Source organism: Oncorhynchus clarkii, chromosome 3 (genome assembly GCF_045791955.1).
Source record: "Oncorhynchus clarkii lewisi isolate Uvic-CL-2024 chromosome 3, UVic_Ocla_1.0, whole genome shotgun sequence".
Classification (NCBI taxonomy): domain Eukaryota; kingdom Metazoa; phylum Chordata; class Actinopteri; order Salmoniformes; family Salmonidae; genus Oncorhynchus; species Oncorhynchus clarkii.
This window is the reverse complement of record NC_092149.1, coordinates 33460036-33478680: the sequence shown is the minus strand read 5'-3', so window position 1 is coordinate 33478680 and position 18645 is coordinate 33460036. Positions and strand designations below refer to the sequence as shown.

Genomic DNA, 18645 nt, shown 5'->3' with positions numbered 1-18645 from the left:
GTGTATTTTGGAAATGTTTCAATACATTTTCCCTCAAAGCAGTTTAAAGAACGGAGGAATCAAGTTACTGTTTTTGAATTCCAGTACTTATCATTGGTTCACTGTTGGTTGACATGGTTGGAATTGATATAATTTCCGTTCTTGTTACAAAACTTTGTATCTGTTTCAGTCTTGGCCAAGAGGTGGATTTTCTCTTGACATGCTAACTTAATGGCTTGGTGTTTTAGAGCTCATGTCTCATTATTTCTCTCTCCCCATCACACACACCCCTTCCCAACTCCCCTTTTCCTCTGTCTGTCTGTCTGTCTGTCTGTCTGTCTGTCTGTCTGTCTGTCTGTCTGTCTGTCTGTGTATGTCTGTCTGTCTGTCTGTGTCTGTCTGTCTGTCTGTCTGTCTGTCTGTCTGTCTGTCTCTGTCTCTGTCTCTGTCTCTGTCTCTGTCTCTGTCTCTGTCTCTGTCTCTGTCTCTCTAGCAGGTCCTGGCACAGACAGATGCGTTGTCACATGTAGGAGTCTCCAGCTTTTTTTAGCAGCCCCACTCCTGTCCCTCCTCCCACGCCTCCTCAGAGCATCTTTAATAAGACACATGCTCCTGGGCTCGGGTGCTCATTCACACCAAACGCTCCTTGGCGATCCTCCAACAGGCTGCCTGTTCCCCTGCTAGCCCCGCCGAGTCTTCATGGGTTGAACCAACAGGAGTGCCACACTCTCCTCTCCTCCTTTTTCCACCTCTCCTCTCCTCTCATACTCCACGCATCGCTCCTCCATTACATCGTCAACCGACCCCCCCCCACACCACCATTATGGCTTGTGCCCCGGGCATGCTTGGATTTGCAGCCGCAGCAGCATAATCCTCCGCTGAAGGGAGTTGTGGACACAGCAGCCCTTAGAGAGAGATAGAGACAGTGAGAGACAGAGAGAGAGAGCGAGTGAGAGAGAGAGACCCAGCGGACAGCAGCAGCGGAGGGAGGGAAGCAGCAGGGAGGAGCAGCAACAGCAGCAGAGTGATCCACCTGTCACAGAGTGGAAGGGGCCCCCCGCCTTATCCGTCTGCCTGCAGGGGGGACCCCGCTTGGCCGGTCAGCACCAGGGACTATGCAGCTGGGACTGGTGGCTCTGGCGATGGTCTTTCTCGGATCCATGGGTCACAGCGACAGCGGCCTCAAGCTCTCAAAGGGACAGAGGCAGAGACGGAGTGAGTTACCAAATCCTCAAATCCCTTCCCCTCTTTCACTCTCTCTCTTTCTCTGGTTTCCATGCAGACACCGAGAGCCACAGTGGTACATTTCTTATAAACATTTAACGGCCGCAGTAAAGATTACATGTTGTTTATTTTTTCTTCATCCTCATTATTTGTTTTGCCAAGATGGATTATGGTAGCCTCAGCTGTCTTTGAATGACCCTCTTTTCTTCCTCTATTTATGATTTACGCCTCTCTTGATTTATGTTGAGCTTTTATGGGTATTAAGAATGTTTATAGTCGGGTTTTAGGCGGATTCACCCTGGGTTTTACGGCTAGAGCTTCAGCACCACAGTTCTCTCCATGTCTGCCTCTGAGGCACTGAGAGGAACAACTCTCGGACACTTCAGCTCATGGTTGTTGGACCATGTTCCATTGTTTGGTTTTCAAGCAGTTTTATAAACACTTTTCTGACCTCATGCACCCACAAATACAGAGCTTACTCTCAGCCTCAGTGTCTGCCCTCAGAGCGGGGTGAATCTCAGTGCAAGGCATTACCACTGGTTTTAATATAATACCTTTTCCCTCAGAAGAGCTTTTAGAGGATACCAGCCTTTGCCCCCCCCCCCCCCCCCCCCCCCCCCCCCCCCCCCCCCTACACCCCCACCTCACAAAAACATCCAAGCAGTCAGAGGCCAGAATTGTATTTAGCTTGGCGTTTGGTAAATAAAGCTTGGCTTCGACATGGCTATAGATGTCCAGAGGAAAGGCATTATCAGATGTGTCTTGTTAGACTTGTCATGTCTTTTCAATTGCACAATAAATACGTATTTCTGATGAGCAAAGTGTGTTTTACTGTACCGTAAAAGGCAAGATAGCAAGAAAGGCAAGATGTGTCAATTATCATTTAAGAGGCTTATCTTTGGTGAACAGTGTTCCCCCTGAATTTTGAAGTGATTTAAAAAAGTTTATTTTCCTGGTTATTTAAAATGTACTAGAACACCCTCTATAGAGACTGAGACACAAAGTGAGATTGACACGGCAAGGAACTTTCAGTTGGTTTAACCCACAGACTATGTTACCCGCTGCTGTTGGCTGGCAGGTAGATAATCATGTTGTTGATGTGTATGATTTAGTGTTATTCATCTTGCTGGAGTTAGGTTCAGGGAAACAGGTGCTCTAACTTTGCCATGCGCAACAGGCTTTATATGTTAGGACTGAAGCTGTTCATAGATTAGAAATTAGAAATGGACATATCTGCATTGAATTTACAGAACATATTTTCATCACATCATCTCTGTATGTTCTGTGCCGGTCTTTCCTGGTTCGACAACACCTCATCAAAAACTGTCTCAACATACTGTCCGAAAACACCTTACACCCCCCCACCTCTGGTTAACTTTTGCACAGTGTGATTATTACTTTTTTTTATCATTATTAAAGTGTTAAGAGTCTGGCTGTGTGACAGCTACTTTGGCTGCATCCCCATGCGAGGTCACCATGACTCAGCCATGGCGTAATTGATTTGCGGGGAGAACATTTTTAAAGCTTTTACCATCCCAACTTATCTCTGGGAGACAGGGATGGCAGATTGATTGCAGTGTGAGTGTGTATATATTTAGATGCTGATACCACATAGGCCTGTAAATCAACCCGGGATGACCGCCATTTTGGCACCAAATGGCCCCTAGAAACAGGATGTGCATATTGACACGCTTTCTGAGCAATCATTTAAATTACTGGCTGCAGCAGAGCAGAGTCTCAGAGTTCTAGCCTTTTTGGAAGATGAGGGAATAGGGATATGAAGATATGAAGTATGATCATGGGATTATATGTGGATGAGAGCCAAATGCAGATGGGGTGCTTTGAGACAGAGTTTTGTGGCTTAGTACAATTCTTAGATTGTTATATTCAGCTTCATGGGCGGATGGTTAAAACACCAAAAGACGTTCGGCTCTTGGGAAGAGACTTAACGCACTTGTGCGCATTTCCCTTTTTGGCCGGCACACTCATGTAATTGGCGAGATCCCGATGGCTGAGTCACTTTTCGTTGACCTCAGGGGGGCCCCTGCTGTGTGATGTCATGGCATGATGTGGAATCGATCATCGCAGGATGTCAGTCCGAAACACTCGGACTTCTCTAACCAAAATCTGTTTAGGATCTCCGGCGAGCAGTTTCAAGTAAACAGTGAGAAAACTGTTCAAACAAAGATGTTTGGCATGGCCCCTGGTTAGATTATCTGCAACATGAACTACTGCCAGGTTTATGGCTATGTGGTGCAAAAATAGACAAGGGCCATGTCCTCACTGATATTGCCAGTGTTGAATGTAGTGTTTGTCTCCAACAGATAAATACTTATTCACTTTGTGGTAACTGGACCTTATATGCTGGTTTTTAATGACTGTTCTCTTTCTCCCTCTCTTTCTCTCTTTCCCCATATATTTCCACAGTTAGCACTGAGGGGCCACCATCTTGCTCAAATGGCTGTGAGCGATGTTCCGAATACAATGGCTGTATAAAATGTAAGCCCAAACTCTTCATTCTCCTGGAGCGCAACGACATCCGCCAGATAGGCGTGTGCCTCGCCTCGTGCCCACAGGGATACTTCGGCATGCGGACTCCCGATACCAACAGATGCATCCGTGAGTTTGGATTCTTGGACTTCATTGTTCGTTTTTTAAATGCATTGTGTCCTAAATAGGGCGACACGTTTTTCGTGACTATGATGTGAACTGACCAGGAAAGCCCCAGTAAGAAGGTTTCCTATATTTGTATTGACATTTTTCAGTGTTGTACAAAAAAAAACCCACATCCAATGATGTTCAAGATATTCCCCAGTACCACATTCATATCATCACAATGTGTCACCATAATGGTAAACACACAATGGGCACTAATGCGGTCCAGTGGTAAGTGAGGTGTAATTTCCACTTTGAACTGCTGTGCCAATGTGTGGAAGGAGCTGTCTTCACCACATGACCACAGCCACAGCAATGACATGCAACACAACAACACACTCATAAAGATCAGCAAAAAGCATCTGTCAAGCTAGAGATGGGCCTTGAACTGAGACATGGCAGGAACATTATTGTTCTGTTGCAGTAATATTCAGACAGTTTAAAGCTAAACTCATCGGTAGGACACAGATACAGAAAGTAAACAGCAAATTGGGGCAATTTCCACGACAACTAAGAGCGTTGAATCGTGAGGCTCAACCTCCGCGGTTTTTGTGAACAGCGTGAAAGTGAACCTGTGCATATGGGCAGATACTGTGTGTGACTGTGCGAGAGCGGAGTCCTGCATCTCGCTCGTCTCAATATCTGTGCTGCTGCACGTGGTAACATAATTTTGCCGAGTATACCTTTAAAGACCAACTGAATCAAAACAAGACCTTCTATTGTCAAAATTGACTACAAAGTGGAATCATAAAGTCAGTCTCGTCCAATACAGAGATTTGGAAGATGATTAAGGAAGAAAATGTAAGTCATGGAATTAAGGTGTAATTCCCATGGTAAATTTGGTTTGACTTTGGATATCCCTATCAGTAAATTACACAATATACATGGGACAATATTTTAACATTTCAATAGCTCCAAATGTCAATGACTTAAAAACCCTTAAACTGACTATAAATTGTAGAAATTCATATACAAATATTGAAAGCATTTAATGAGAACTAAAACATGAAAATATTTCCATTTACATTGTGTAATTTATTGATGATCCCTAACTAGCCTGTCAAACCTTTTTTTCAACGGTCGTACACCTGAAGCTAATTGGCCAAAGAAGTTGACTAGCACTAGCTAGCCTTGCCTAATTCCAGACACAAAAGACCTGGTTAGACTGTTTCAAGTTATCTAGAAGAGTGAGTGACTGTAACTGTGTACTGTTTTGGCAGAGTAAGTGTAGTAACGCTTCCCACATGCGAATACACACCCACATTATACCACACCCATAAGACAACTCTCATTTGGCTTCAGTCATGGCAGCTGCATTTCTTAATGAGCAAGCAAAAAAATGAGAACAAATAAGTAGGTCCAGCCCTCCTTTAAGGGGTGTGGGGTGAAGTAGGGTGGAATAGGTTTGGTATACATGTGTAATGTTTACATTACTCCTCCATGTTGGTTCTGGTGGCACAAACACCTTTTTTCTGAACCAGGGGTGCCAAGGGCCCGACTCGTGGTCTGTTTTCTCTTACTTGTGGGTGGAAAACAGGAATGGAAGAAACTCAAAACAAAAACATTTCTGATGCACTGCTGTTTGTCTGTTTTTTCAAGGATGTCTATGTTTTTTATATTTGTCTCGCGAGCCAGGGGTTCATGCCAGTTCACAGTCCATACCCGTTGTGTTTTAACATTTATGTATCAAAACATCCATGTTTTTTAAGTAAATGTATATTTTCTGGACACAACTGAGTTATTCATTTTGCATGTTCCCTTGTGAATCATACAACTAAACTTGCCTCTCCAATGGCAAATTAGATCAACTTCTTATTTTTGAGGAAAGTGCGTATGATGATAGGCAATTAGAGCGCAAGGCAGCTTGTAGTCATTATATTTTGTTACAGGAAGAACACGCAGGCTGTTTGGTGTATGCAAGTTGTTGTTTTGTTAGATAGGTTGTTGCAACATCATTTAATACCAGATGTCTGTAATGTTTAGTTTTTTCTATTACAAACAAACTTCCTAAAAGCTGAACTCATGACGCAATACAAATATGGAACTGAAATGGTTCAGGGGTATTTCCCTTTAGTTTTTCTCCCTCAAGTCATAAGGTACATGTCTTTGAAAACAGAATCATGTCACATTTGTCACCAAACTGAAGAAATCTGATAGAAAATGGGAGGGAATACCTGGACAAATAAGAAACACTCCTTTTAGTTTTCTGTTGCAAAATTTTTTATTTTTTTAAGAACATTACCAAGATTTACTAGTAGTCTCGAAACAGACAGTAGTGTCTTGTGGTTCTCCAGTCAAAAGTTTGGACACACCTACTCATTCCAGGGTTTTCCTTTATTTTTACTATTTTCTACATTGTAGAATAATAGTGAAGACATCAAAACTATGAAAAAACACACATGCAATCATGTTGTAACCAAAAAAGGGTTAAACAATTCAGAATATATTTTATATTTGAGATTCTTCAAATTAGCCACCCTTTGCCTTGATGACAGCTTTGCACACTCTTGGCATTCTCGTAACCAGCTTCATGAGGTAGTCACCTGGAATGCATTTCAATTAACAGGTGTGCCTTGTTAAAAGTTAATTTGTGGAATTTTTCTTTCCTTCTTAATTCATTTGAGCCAATCAGTTGTGTTGTGACAAGGTAGGGGTGGTATACAGAAGATAGCCCTATTTGGTAAAAGACCAAGTCCATATTATGGCAAGAACAGCTCAAGTAAGCAAAGAGAAATGACAGTCCATCATTACTTTAAGACATGAAGGTCAGTCAATACAGAACATTTCCAGAACTTTTAAAGTTTCTTCAAGTACAGTCGCAAAAACCATCAAGCCCTATGATGAAACTGGCTCTCATGAGGACCGCCACAGGAATGGAATACCCAGAGTTACCTCTGCTGCAGAGGTTAAGTTCATTAGAGTTACCAGCATCAGAAATTGCAGCCCAAATAAATGCTTCATAGAGTTCAAGTAACAGACACATCTGAACATCAACTGTTCAGAGGAGACTGTGTGAATCAGGCCTTCATGGTCGAATTGCAGCAAAGAAACCACTGCTAATGGACACCAATAAGAAGAAGAGACTTGCTTGGCCCAAGAAACACAAGCAATTGACATTAGACTGGTGGAAATCTGTCCTTTGGTCTGATGAGTCCAAATTTGAGATTTTTGGTAACAACCGCCGTGTCTTTGTGAGAAGCAGAGTAGGTGAACGGATGATCTCTGCATGTGTGGTTACCACCGTGAAGCATGGAGGAGGAGGTGTGATGGTGTGGGGGTGCTTTTCTGGTGACACTGTCTGTGATTTATTTAGAATTCACAGCACACTTAACCAGCATTGCTGGAACAGCATTCTGCAGCGATACACAATCCCATCTGGTTTGTGCTTAGTGGGACTATCATTTGTGTTTCAACAGGACAATGACCCAACACTTCTCCAGGCTGTGTAAGGGCTATATGACCAAGAAAGAGAGTGATGGAGTGCTGCATCCGATGACCTGGCCTCCACAATCACCCGACCTCAACCCAATTGAGATGGTTTGGGATGAGTTGGACCACAGAGTGAAGGAAAAGCAGATGACAAGTGCTCAGCATGTGTGGGAAGTCCTTCAAGACTGTTGGAAAAGCATTCCAGGTGAAGCTGGTTGAGAGAATGCCAAGAGTGTGCAAAGCTGTCATCAAGACAAAGGTTGGCTATTCTGAAGAATCTCAAATATAAAATATATTTTGATTTGTTTAACCCTTTTTTGGTTATCATATTATTCCATATGTGTTATTTCATAGTATTGATGTCTTCACTAGTATTCTACAATGTAGAAAATAGTAAAAATGAAGAAAAACCCTGGAATGAGTTGGTGTGTTCAAACTTTTGACTGGTACTGTACATACTGAGTTATAAGAAGCTTATTGCTTTCTTTTAAACAGTGTTTCCCTACTCTTTAACCCTGGTATTTTATAGCTCTTACATTGAGAGGAAGGTGAGATAGCATACAGATTTACACAGCTCCTCCTGGACGAGTTGTAACTGTCCAGATGCCTTCGCAGCAGAGAAGCTTACTGTCAATCAGCAGGTTGGAATAAGGTTGGAATAAGGGGGGCTAGTATGTGTGATACTCCTCATACCAGCAACATGGACCGATATAGGGGCCTGTTCAATTAAACAAAGAGTTATTATCCCACATAGCGTTGTTTACACATGTGGCTACCTGAAATCACATTACAAGATACATAATGAGGATCCACCTGAACATATTGGCCTTTGCTTCAAGATATTTATTTGAAATAGCCTGACAAACTTTGTACATGTACAATATGTGAACATAAACACAGGGCCATAACCTCAGAGCATGTCTGTCTGCTAGGTACTCAGGAAGACGGTTTTGGAAAATAGTCCAATTTGGATAAAAACAACAAAAGTTCTGGCTCACTCTACCCCACATTTTTGTTCATGTTTTACTGTCACTTGAAATTAACTTAACCTCAGTCTTTATTGTTTCAATGTTGTCCACTGCATCCCGAAAGGCCGCTGAGCATGCTGGTTAGTCTCCTCAACCTCCTCCTCAAGCCTCTCCGTGGCTAACCTGCTGTTATTATCCAGTCAGCCGCTTCAATTTCGGACATATCGAAATCCCCAAGATGTCTTGTTAGCCACATGTATTTTACATTAGGGCTACATTTGTCAAAGTATTTGCTCCGAACATCAGTAACGTCAAATTTAGCTGTCAAGAGCTTAAAGTAATAATTGAGGTTAGGGCATTAAAATCCCAACGAGGATTCTTCCCTTTGGCTCGTTTCGAACTCCTGACAAGACTCCAGCCGACTAGACATTCTTTATTTTAGTTGTTTATGGGAAAGGTGTCTAGTGTTTTGTGACTGGATACTCACCGATATTCCAACCCAGAGATGTAAGGATTACATCTGTGACCTTCGCTTAGCGTGCCTCTGTCTCCACACTCTGGTTTTGGCAGAGAAAATGTTATTATTTCAGAATAAGATAATGATGGTCGTGAAATAAGGGGGCTAGGAGAAGGGTTGGGATGAGAAAGGGGGGGGCTCTTGGTAGTCCTCTAAGGTGTCTGTTTTTCATTCTCCCGCGCCCATAATTACCCTCAATTTAAAGTAGTTGCTTGTTTGACTGGAGAAGCTGTGTTTTTAACGAGGCAAAGGTGCGTGGAAATCCGCTGACATGCTCTCTACTCTTGGCCCGCACCCGGCCACCCGCTTTCCAAAAAATATAGCCGTGGTATGCATATGCTTTTAAGACATGGGTGTTATTCATGCAAAATCCCCCCGAAGAGTCTCTCCCCATTGTTTTATCACTAATAAATCTCTCATAGTAAATACAAATCAGGCTACATTCTTGTCCTCCCCCGAGGAGAAGAGGATCCCTTAGTGCAGTAGGAAGGCTTCGCATTTTTTAAACATACTTTGCTGTTTTTGTATGGTAATACTGTATCATTCTGTATTAACGCGGAGGCTTGAATCCAGAACAATGAACAGTGTTGTGTTATGCTGTCAGTTAATGCAAAGTGTATGTGTATACTATGTTAACACAATGAATATGAACTAAACTAAGTGTGATTTGATTTTCCTCATTCTCTCCTCTCTTTGACTCATGTTTTTATCTCCCCTTTTCCTTTCAGAATGTAAAATAGAGAACTGTGAGGAGTGTTTCAATCGAAATTTTTGCACAAAATGTAAGGAGGGCTTATATTCACACAGAGGGCGATGTTACCCCAGCTGCCCTGAAGGCCTCAGCACCACCAACGGGACCATGGAGTGCGTAGGTGAGTGACCTCTCACCTCTGACCTCTCTTCCTTTCACCCCCTGCCACAGCTTCACTCACAGCTGACACTGAACTGGATTATGAACAATGAGTTTAAGGGCACATAGCCTTTTGACACATATTAGCTTTTGAATAAGATAATATTACTGTAAGTCCCACACTACCCATACATTGAGCATTAAGCATATGAAGTTGAGTATGATGAGTTTTTGTGGTGAGAGCCTGTCACAAAGTCTTGAATGTTTCTCAGGTGTGGGCTACATATTTGATCCCGTAACATACCCAGTTCACCCTAACACATCACACATGGTATACTAAATGCCCTTCAGCTATCAGCAGCCAAGTATGTTCTGCCTGTCGGATGAATATCGCCTGCCATATGAGAGTTCAGTTCGAGACTTCAGTGACGTGGAGAAGCTGTGTTCTGTTGAGCTCTCTTTCTCCTCTGTTCCTTTTTTCTTCTTTCTCTTTCTGCTGTTTCTCAATCCCCAGCGAGCCAGCTGAACTTCGGAGGGAGGCCGGCAGGATCATTTTATTGATTTCTTTTGAAATTATTTCTGTCACAAGTAAGCAAATATCGCACTAATGGCATTACTCTGCAAGTCTAGTGCTAGCTGGCTGCTCCAGGCCACTTGACTTCTCAGAATGTCAACCCCCAGGTTGACATTCTGTCATTGCCCCTGCTCCCTTACCTTACAGAAAGTGCTCATTCCAGCCGCTCTTGTTATATAATCTCTAATTTCCTTGTTATTGTTTTTGGCAGTATCAGGCTTGCTTGCTTCACCCCCACCCACCCCCCAAAAACAAAAAAGTCAAAATATTTTCCCAGAAAAAGTTTGACATTTCCCCTACAATGTAAACCAGCTCTTGACAGATCGAGTCATGACTTAAGCTCAACATTATGTCACTAGCGGTAAAACAGTTGAGGTCTCTAGATAAACTGGACAGACTTGGTAAGATAGAGGCTTTGCACTTGACAAGGCCAAATGAGTGATGTCTGTTTGGGCTGGATAAGTTCCTCTGCATTACTTTCTCACTGTGAACATGCAAGACCTGTTGAAATCTAAAACTTAATGGGTTTCAATTTGAGCTTGTTGCATGTGTGTTCTATGTGTGTGCATCTAAAACTGTATTTAACTTCTGTCCTCTTTTCTATCCCGTCTGTAGAATGTGAACTGGGCGAATGGAGCCCATGGGGTCCCTGTATGAAGAAGAACAAGACGTGTGGCTTTAAGAAAGGCACACAGACCAGAGTGCAAGAGCTTCTTCAGGCCCCCAGCCCTGACACGGTCTCTGCGTCCTCCCCCCGGCCCTGTGCTCCACAGACTGAGAGACAGAAGTGCACAGTGCAGAAGGCACCATGTGGGAAAGGAGGTGAGCACTAACACATACCTACATTAGGAGAGTGGCAACGAGAGGAAATAGAGTGAAACCGACAATAAATATATGGATGGATAAAAGACAGGAATGAGACAGTAGAGGAAAGATGACAAAACAACATCAAATCAAATCAAATGTATTTATATAGCCCTTCGTACATCAGCTGATATCTCAAAGTGCTGTACAGAAACCCAGCCTAAAACCCCAAACAGCAAGCAATGCAGGTGTAGAAGCAACAGTTCAACACAACTACAGAGTCAATAATATTGTGATCAGCATCTTTTCTGATGAAGTCATAAACTCCCTGTACTAAATAAGATTTTTTTTTCTCTGCAATATTATAAATGTCCAAGGCAATACACAACACCAAACCCCTGTATGACCATGACCTGGCACCTCAAAGGTGATTGTTCAGTAAGGACACGGAGTCTCTGACTGAGAACCATGTAAACAAACATTCCAAAAGAGCCAAACAGGCAAGACAGATGGGAGGGTGCCATGCAGTGCACTGCAGTGTTGGATGACGATAAGAGCTGGAGTTGGACTGTTTGTTTTGAAGCTCTGCGAGGCGCGAGTTTTACACGGTTCTTATCATTCATCTGCCGTCTTGTTTCAGAGCTGGCTAATGTTGCTAAGCTAGCAATCTGCCCGGTAACACTCAATTTGATAACAGCTTAATCATGCTGTAATTAGTACTACTCCGTTGTTGTTCTTTGGCCCATAACACATTTCTAGTTGTAGTTGGTATTATAAGATGGAGTTTATTCAAGTAGTTGAGAAACCAAAAGGCCTCTCCTTTGGTCAGTAAGTGTTTTTATTTTTATTATTTTTGTATTTTACCCCCCTTTTTCTCCCCAATTTCGATCTTGTCTCATCGCTGCAACTACTCAATGGTCTCGGGAGAGCCGAAGTGGTTATGCGTCCTCCGAAACATGACCCGCCTAACCGCGCTCCTAAACACCCACCAGCTTAGCCCAGAAGCGAGCCTCACCAATGTGTCGGAGGAAACACCATTCAACTGGCGATGGGAGTCAGCCTGCAGGAACCCGGCCCGCCACAAGGAGTCACTAGAGCTTGATGAGACAAGTAAAGCTCCCCTGGCCAAACCCTTCCCCAACCCGGACGACGCTGGACTAATTGTGTGCCGTCCTGTGGGACTCCCAGCCACGGCCGGTTGTGGCACAGCCAGGGAACCAAGGAACCTGGGTCTGTAGTGACGCCTCTAGCTCTGCAATGCAGTGCCTTAGACCGCTGTGCCACTTGGGAGGCCCGGTCAGTAGGTTTTAATGAACTCTGCCTTATAAAATAAAACGGACCAGTCAAACCTTTATTGAACAGCATGGCTGGGATACTTAGCTTTGTGATCGACCCAATAAAAAGGTAGAGAAAGGTTTGGAGTGGATTTGTTAATGTTGATTTGAAGTGAAAGGAGTTGTTTTGTATGGCTGACAACGGTGGGCCCATTTGGCCACAGTTTCTATCTCCTAATTTTCCCACTGTAATTCCTGGTTTTAATCCATGTGAATCTTTTATTTGGCAGCTAATTCATGTACATGTTGAATCAAAGTTGGAAGCTTCCATTTCTTTACAGGGACTTAGTGTGCAGTAAACAAGCAATATTCTCAAACTTTATGAGCGGGTGGTACGCTTATTGGATTTCAGGGCTGCTACTATTTTGAGTAACAGCTTTCAACGAATGTGAGTTTACCCATTGTAAAGAATCAATGAAGAATCATGTCAGTTATGAAATATGTAACAGATGGAATACGTAAAAATGCACACAGAAACAACATTATACAACATTAGATGTAGAAATCCTTCGAGGGAGGATATATACGAGCTCTTGCTTGTAATTCTTCAGGGAGGAGTGGACTTGCTTCACACTGGACAGGACCAGGACAGCACTGTTTGATAAATGAGAGGCAAATTTACACTGCATGACGCCTGCATCCTGGAAAGAATTTCCACCACGGATTGAGAAGAATAATTAACGGTGAAATATTATAAACTGACCCATAAATGTGTAGTGCCGGATGCCAAATTTCTAAACTTAGCGAGTGTTGTGAAAGGAGGGAAAATGAGGGAACGGGATGCCGTGTTGGAACAACAGAGTGTAGTGTGTCAGGACTCAGGAGTCACCCGCATCTTGAAGGAGATTGAGACGTAGGATGTGACTCCATTTGTGAAATGTTGACAGTTTGACTTTGAGAGATGATAGCCATTAGCTTCAACTTATTTTCCTTATTCTGGTGTCAGAATACACCGTTGTGAAAATGAGTAAGGATCTCCTGTCAAGGCACGTAACAAATACATTTTCTTCTCGTGTGAATTAACTCATAAGCGCTGGTTATCATGACCTTGTCTAAGCCCTTTTTCATGTGCTTAAAAAAACTTGCCATGTGCTAAATTAGCGAGGCCGCGAATCCATCTGCAAGACTTGGCCGACGGGGCCGCTGTAAAAAAACACAGGGGGCAGTGCTTGTATAACACAAGTGATTTACTGGTCTGCAGATCTCACGCTTTGTGTCGATTTGGCCAAGCTCTCCCTTTTTCTTCCTGTAGCTTTTTACAAATGGGCCCACATGAAAACAGAATTTGCTAAATGCGTGATTGCCTTTGTCAGGCCACAGTTGTTTAGCTTGGATGGAGTGGAGCTGCAATCATGGCTGTCATAAATTGATGGAGTCCCCCTCGATCCATTAGCGGGCTTGTCAGGGGACTAATTAAGTCCTTACACAGTGAGAGAATCAGCCCAGGTCCTGCTGTGCACACTCAACAAATGGCCCTTACTGTAACTCCCCAGGTTCACTAACTAAAGCATATTACTCTAAACAGAAACAAATGTCTTCCAAATTCAAATGGTCTCCATTTTGTTTTCATTAGTGGGAGAAATGAATCCCCCAGAAATTGTTTATTTACTCAAGGCAGGCAACACATGCATACTTTACAAAGCTAGAAATCAAGTCTTGTCAACACTCCCCTAAGAAATGTGACACAGCCCCCAATGTCAGGAGCCAACTGGCCAATAGGGCCCTACAGTGACAGATGCTTTAATGACTTTGGCCCCTCGTGTCTCAAGAAAAGTTACATCAACTACTTCTAGTTAGTGGACTACTGTATTGGGTCTGCCTCTGCCTGTTTTCTACCAAACAAAGGGAAAGATACTGCACACCTGTGCTCCTGCCAGGTCCTCGTTAAATAAATGATAGGAATGCTTATTGAAACTCATTTAGTTTCAGGGGTCTCTTTATTCAAAATATGTGCCATTAAATACGTAAATGTTTGCAGGTTTACTGCCAAATAGAGATTTTCATTGGTTTATACTGAGATACATGTCTATGGAGCAAATTTGAGTAATAACAAGGCTTTTTGTCTTTGCGTACTTTCAAATACACTCAAATAACAAAGAAATTATATAGAAAACAAGCTAAAAGGAGCACGTGGTGCAGAATGGAGGAAATAGACGTAGGCCTATTACAACAGTTATATAATTAAGCAATAAGACACGAGGAGGTGTTGTATATGTCCAATATACCACGGCTAAGGGCTGTTCTTACGCACAACGCATCACTGAGTGCCTGGACACAACCCTTAGCCATGGTATATTGGCCATATATCACAAACTCCCGACGTGCCTTATTGCTATTATAAACTGGTTGCCAGCGTAATTAGAGCAGTAAAAATAACTGTTTTGTCATACCCGTGGTATATGTTCTGATATACCATGGCTGTCAGCCAATCAGCATTCAGGGCTTGACGCATTGCGTTGTGCATAAGAACAGCCCTTAGCCATGGTACAGTATATTGGCCATATACCACACACCCATGTGCCTTATTGCTTAATTATTAACTGGGTGGTTCAATCCCTAATTGCTGATTGGCTGACAGCCATGGTATATCAGACCGTATACCACAGGTATGACAAAACATGTATTTTGACTGCTATAATTACGTTGATAACCAGTTTATAATAGCAATAAGGGTTTGTGGTATATCGCCAAAATACCAAGGCTAAGGGCTGTAGACAGGGCACTCTGCGTTGCGTTGTGCATAAGAACTGCCCTTAGCCGTGGTATATTGGCTGTATAACACACCCCTTCCGGGCCTTATTGCTTAAATATTATATTATATTATTAAAGCAAACGAACAAGAATGCTCCATGAGCCTCCTGTTGTCAAACAGTTAGCCTTAGCGAATGCTCTCCAGCCCCCTTAGTGAGTGTTTTGAGTCTCTGTTTCTAGGGAACATGGAGACTCAACACACAAGTTCATAGCAAACATTCCTCAGCCTAACTTCCTAGTTTCCTCTCATCGTGGGAGTACTCATCAGCCCAGTATAAACAACCACTGTCTGACACCTGACACAAACATCCATTCCCGTTTATGTGCGTGAAAGGTTGTTTACACCCGCGCGAACACACGAGCAAGCCACACACACACGCACACACACACACAGACACACACGCTGTCATGAGAGCTCCGACGTGTCAACCTCATTGTGGCTTAGTGGTGTAGTGGCACAGCGCAATTTACATCAACAATGTCAAGAGGATGTCAATGAGTGCTCGTATGTTGAACAATCTATAGCTGCATGTACAGGACATGAAGGACTCTTGCACCCCACTTCAACAGTGTTGATTTACTTTAATTCCTCTGTTTAATCCTTCCCGAGTTCCTGGAAAACTACTCTTAATGGATGTTTGTATTTAGGGAGCAATTATGCACTTAAACTGTGTGACAGGTGGAAGTCCAGACAACAGCCTACAGCGAGAGTGAGAGGAAGAGGAGGGGAATGACGAGGATGCGGGGGGAGGTAGAGTGGAGAGGGAAGGCAGACGTTAAGAAAGGAGCTCACCTCGACCGGTTCCCAACTGTTTACATGAACTATTATGTTCCATCAGCCGTTGTCTCTGCGAGTGTTACGACGTGTCCGGCTCGGAGTCGTGGCCACACTCCTCACAAAGGCTTGATTACTGTTTTCCGGCCTGTCGTTATGGCACTGCTGTGTGTTTCCTGTCAGCCCAATGCAGCACTGTGTTGCGTCATGGTGGCATTTATGAAAGGCTCTGGATCCTGAGCTGCATGTCTGGGGCTTAGCGGCAATTAGCCAGTATTAAAAGGGCCTGTTAGGAAGCTAGAAACCGGGGTATCCACACAATGCCACTGAGAAACATGTTGCGAATATGGGCTAATGGGCTAATGTCAAGGTCTACCAAGCAAATTCTGACTCTACTGTACTTAAAACACACACCAAAGCCATCAAAGCCCTGTTTATAAAAGCTGAGCCCAACTACCCTGTTATTTTGGTGTCGTAGTCCATGTAATAATGCATTTCAATCTGTTATTTTCCTCTCTCTATCCAGATGGGAATAAGAATAAGGGCGAGCGACGAGACCCGCAGAGGAGGCAAGACAAAGAAAACGTCCGAGGCCATGGCCACGAGGGCAAAGAGGGTGGCAAAGAGGGTGGCAAAGAGGGTGGCAAGAAGGGGGGCAAAGAGGGAGGAAAAGAAGGAAGCAGAGAGGGTGGCAAAGAGGGCGGGAAAGGAGGCAGAGAGGGTGGCAAGGGAGGCGGCAGGAGGAAAAAGGGCCAAAACCAGGCCACCACCACGCCCAGCCTTACCCCTAGCACTGTAGCCTAGGCTTTAGTCACGCTGGGTCTTGGTGGGGACAAGGAGGGACAAAAAACTAGGCAACACCCACCTGCATTGGCCATTATTAAGAGACAGACAGTGGACTGAGGTGACAATATCAAACTGATGAATAAAAGGATTAATGCTGCTATGCATTCTAGAAGATGCTGTAAGAGAACTGGAGGATTGCTGCAATACATGAGGAACAGGACTTGGAGGGAAGAGGGGGAATGTGCACTGTGGAGGGTTCCACTGTAAGCCTTGCAGTAGGGTCAACATGTTTAATTTCACCGCTCCCAGGTTTATCTTAGAGTTGGCAGATGGAGATCCCAGTGGCTGAACAGTGGAAGACACTGAATATGAATATGAGCATTTCAAGATGGAGGCTTCACAATGATCAAGGATCTCTTCAGTCCATTAGAATCCCTGATGTGCTTTTCAAAATCTATTTTTCATTGTTGACTTGACTCATGTTTTGTGAACGGTAGCAAGTAGATATTTCTAAGGAAATGTTGTTGTAAGTGATATAAAGAAAATGAACAGTATTAAGATTCTTTATTTTAATTATATTTTTTGATGAAACAAAAGAAAGGCACTGGAACAAATGTGTGGTTTTGAAGGAAAACATATTTTAATAATTTTTTTGGTTTGAAGGGGAATCCGCTCCAAAACAAACCAGCAACAATATAGAGAAAGTTTAGACGGCTTTAGTTCAAATCCTGATCTGGTGTTAGACAAAGGTTACCCACTTAATAGCTTAGTTCTTAATTTCAAGTAGAATAATGTTTTGGTATCTTCAGCATAAAAAGTTTAGATTTGAAAACTGGGTGCGTTGTGTATGTGTGTTGTGAGTGTATGTCTGCGTGTGTCTGTGTGTGCATTCGTGCCTGTTTGTATGTTTACAAAATTTCAGCAAAATGTTTTTGTGAAGTAGTGGTCACACAAGCCTATGTATACTTGTGTGGGTGTGGGTACATTGCATGTGTTTCTGCACGTAAGCTTAATGTGTGTGTGTGTACGTATCAATCTGGTAGAATGGGAAATTTGATATAGACGATGAGAGAGACCATTGTAAAGGCACAGTTATATATCAACGCATCAATATTTCCATAATCATATGGCTCTGGTTACATGTAAACCCTCGACAGCTGCTCAGTAATCATGTATGTTTGCAACAGGGTCCGACATATCTGTGTTCTGTACTATATACACCTCTGTCAGTGGAAAGAATCATTGCATTATACAGCTACTTGTCAGCCTGATACGACAAGAGCGACAAAAGTTTTTGTACCATTTGACACTAATCTTTGAGCAATCGCTGTCACGTTTTGTTTAGCTTTCCCTGGGTCTATTTGCTTTACACCAAAAAATATATATTAGCTTCGTGAGAAGGTATACGTTAAATATGCGTTCGTATTGTGGATAGTGGTACTGAAAATGTCAACATCAGTATATCATTGGTATATCTTATTACTTCTGTGAAAGCTTGAATAAAATGCAGATGCAGTAAACATGGCAGACACACTAAGCATGATCATTGTATATTTTACGGTAGTCAGTCTCTTCCTGTGCAATCAAATATTACTGTGGTCTTTCCATATCCATGTTTCCATTCCCTTTTTCCTCCCGTGGTCTCTCAATGGTTTTCACTTGTCACACGTACAGTAGTTGGCCTGTATATGATCTGTATTTGTGTACTATACCAGTAAGTATACGGTCACCATAATAATTGACACACACATTAAGCCGGCCTTTCACAGGCTCTTTAAATGTATAATGACGGCACCTGAGGAACTCAACATTCACGGCATATGTTTGTCATCGCTGTAGGAAGTGCACAAATCTCATGTGATGTCTCCATAAAAACTGAACCACAATGCACAAGCCCAAATTAAAATGACATAAATCTGACAACGTTGCGCAGTCCCCTCAGTCAATCTCTCCAACCGCTCTATTATGTCAACATTATAAGGTTGATCTCATTCAGTGT

At 43.0% G+C, this 18645-nt stretch overlaps 1 protein-coding gene across 1 annotated transcript; it reads left to right on the top strand.

Moving 5' to 3' along the window:
• The first annotated feature begins 472 nt into the window (after window positions 1–472).
• On the top strand, window positions 473–18177 carry LOC139405928 (R-spondin 1). The gene is made up of 5 exons (XM_071148380.1): window positions 473–1194; window positions 3631–3822; window positions 9501–9644; window positions 10812–11018; window positions 16387–18177. Exons 1-5 carry the CDS (start codon window positions 1095–1097, stop codon window positions 16662–16664), a joined length of 921 nt encoding a protein of 306 aa, XP_071004481.1. The 5' UTR covers window positions 473–1094; the 3' UTR covers window positions 16665–18177.
• Window positions 18178–18645: the final 468 nt, after the last annotated feature.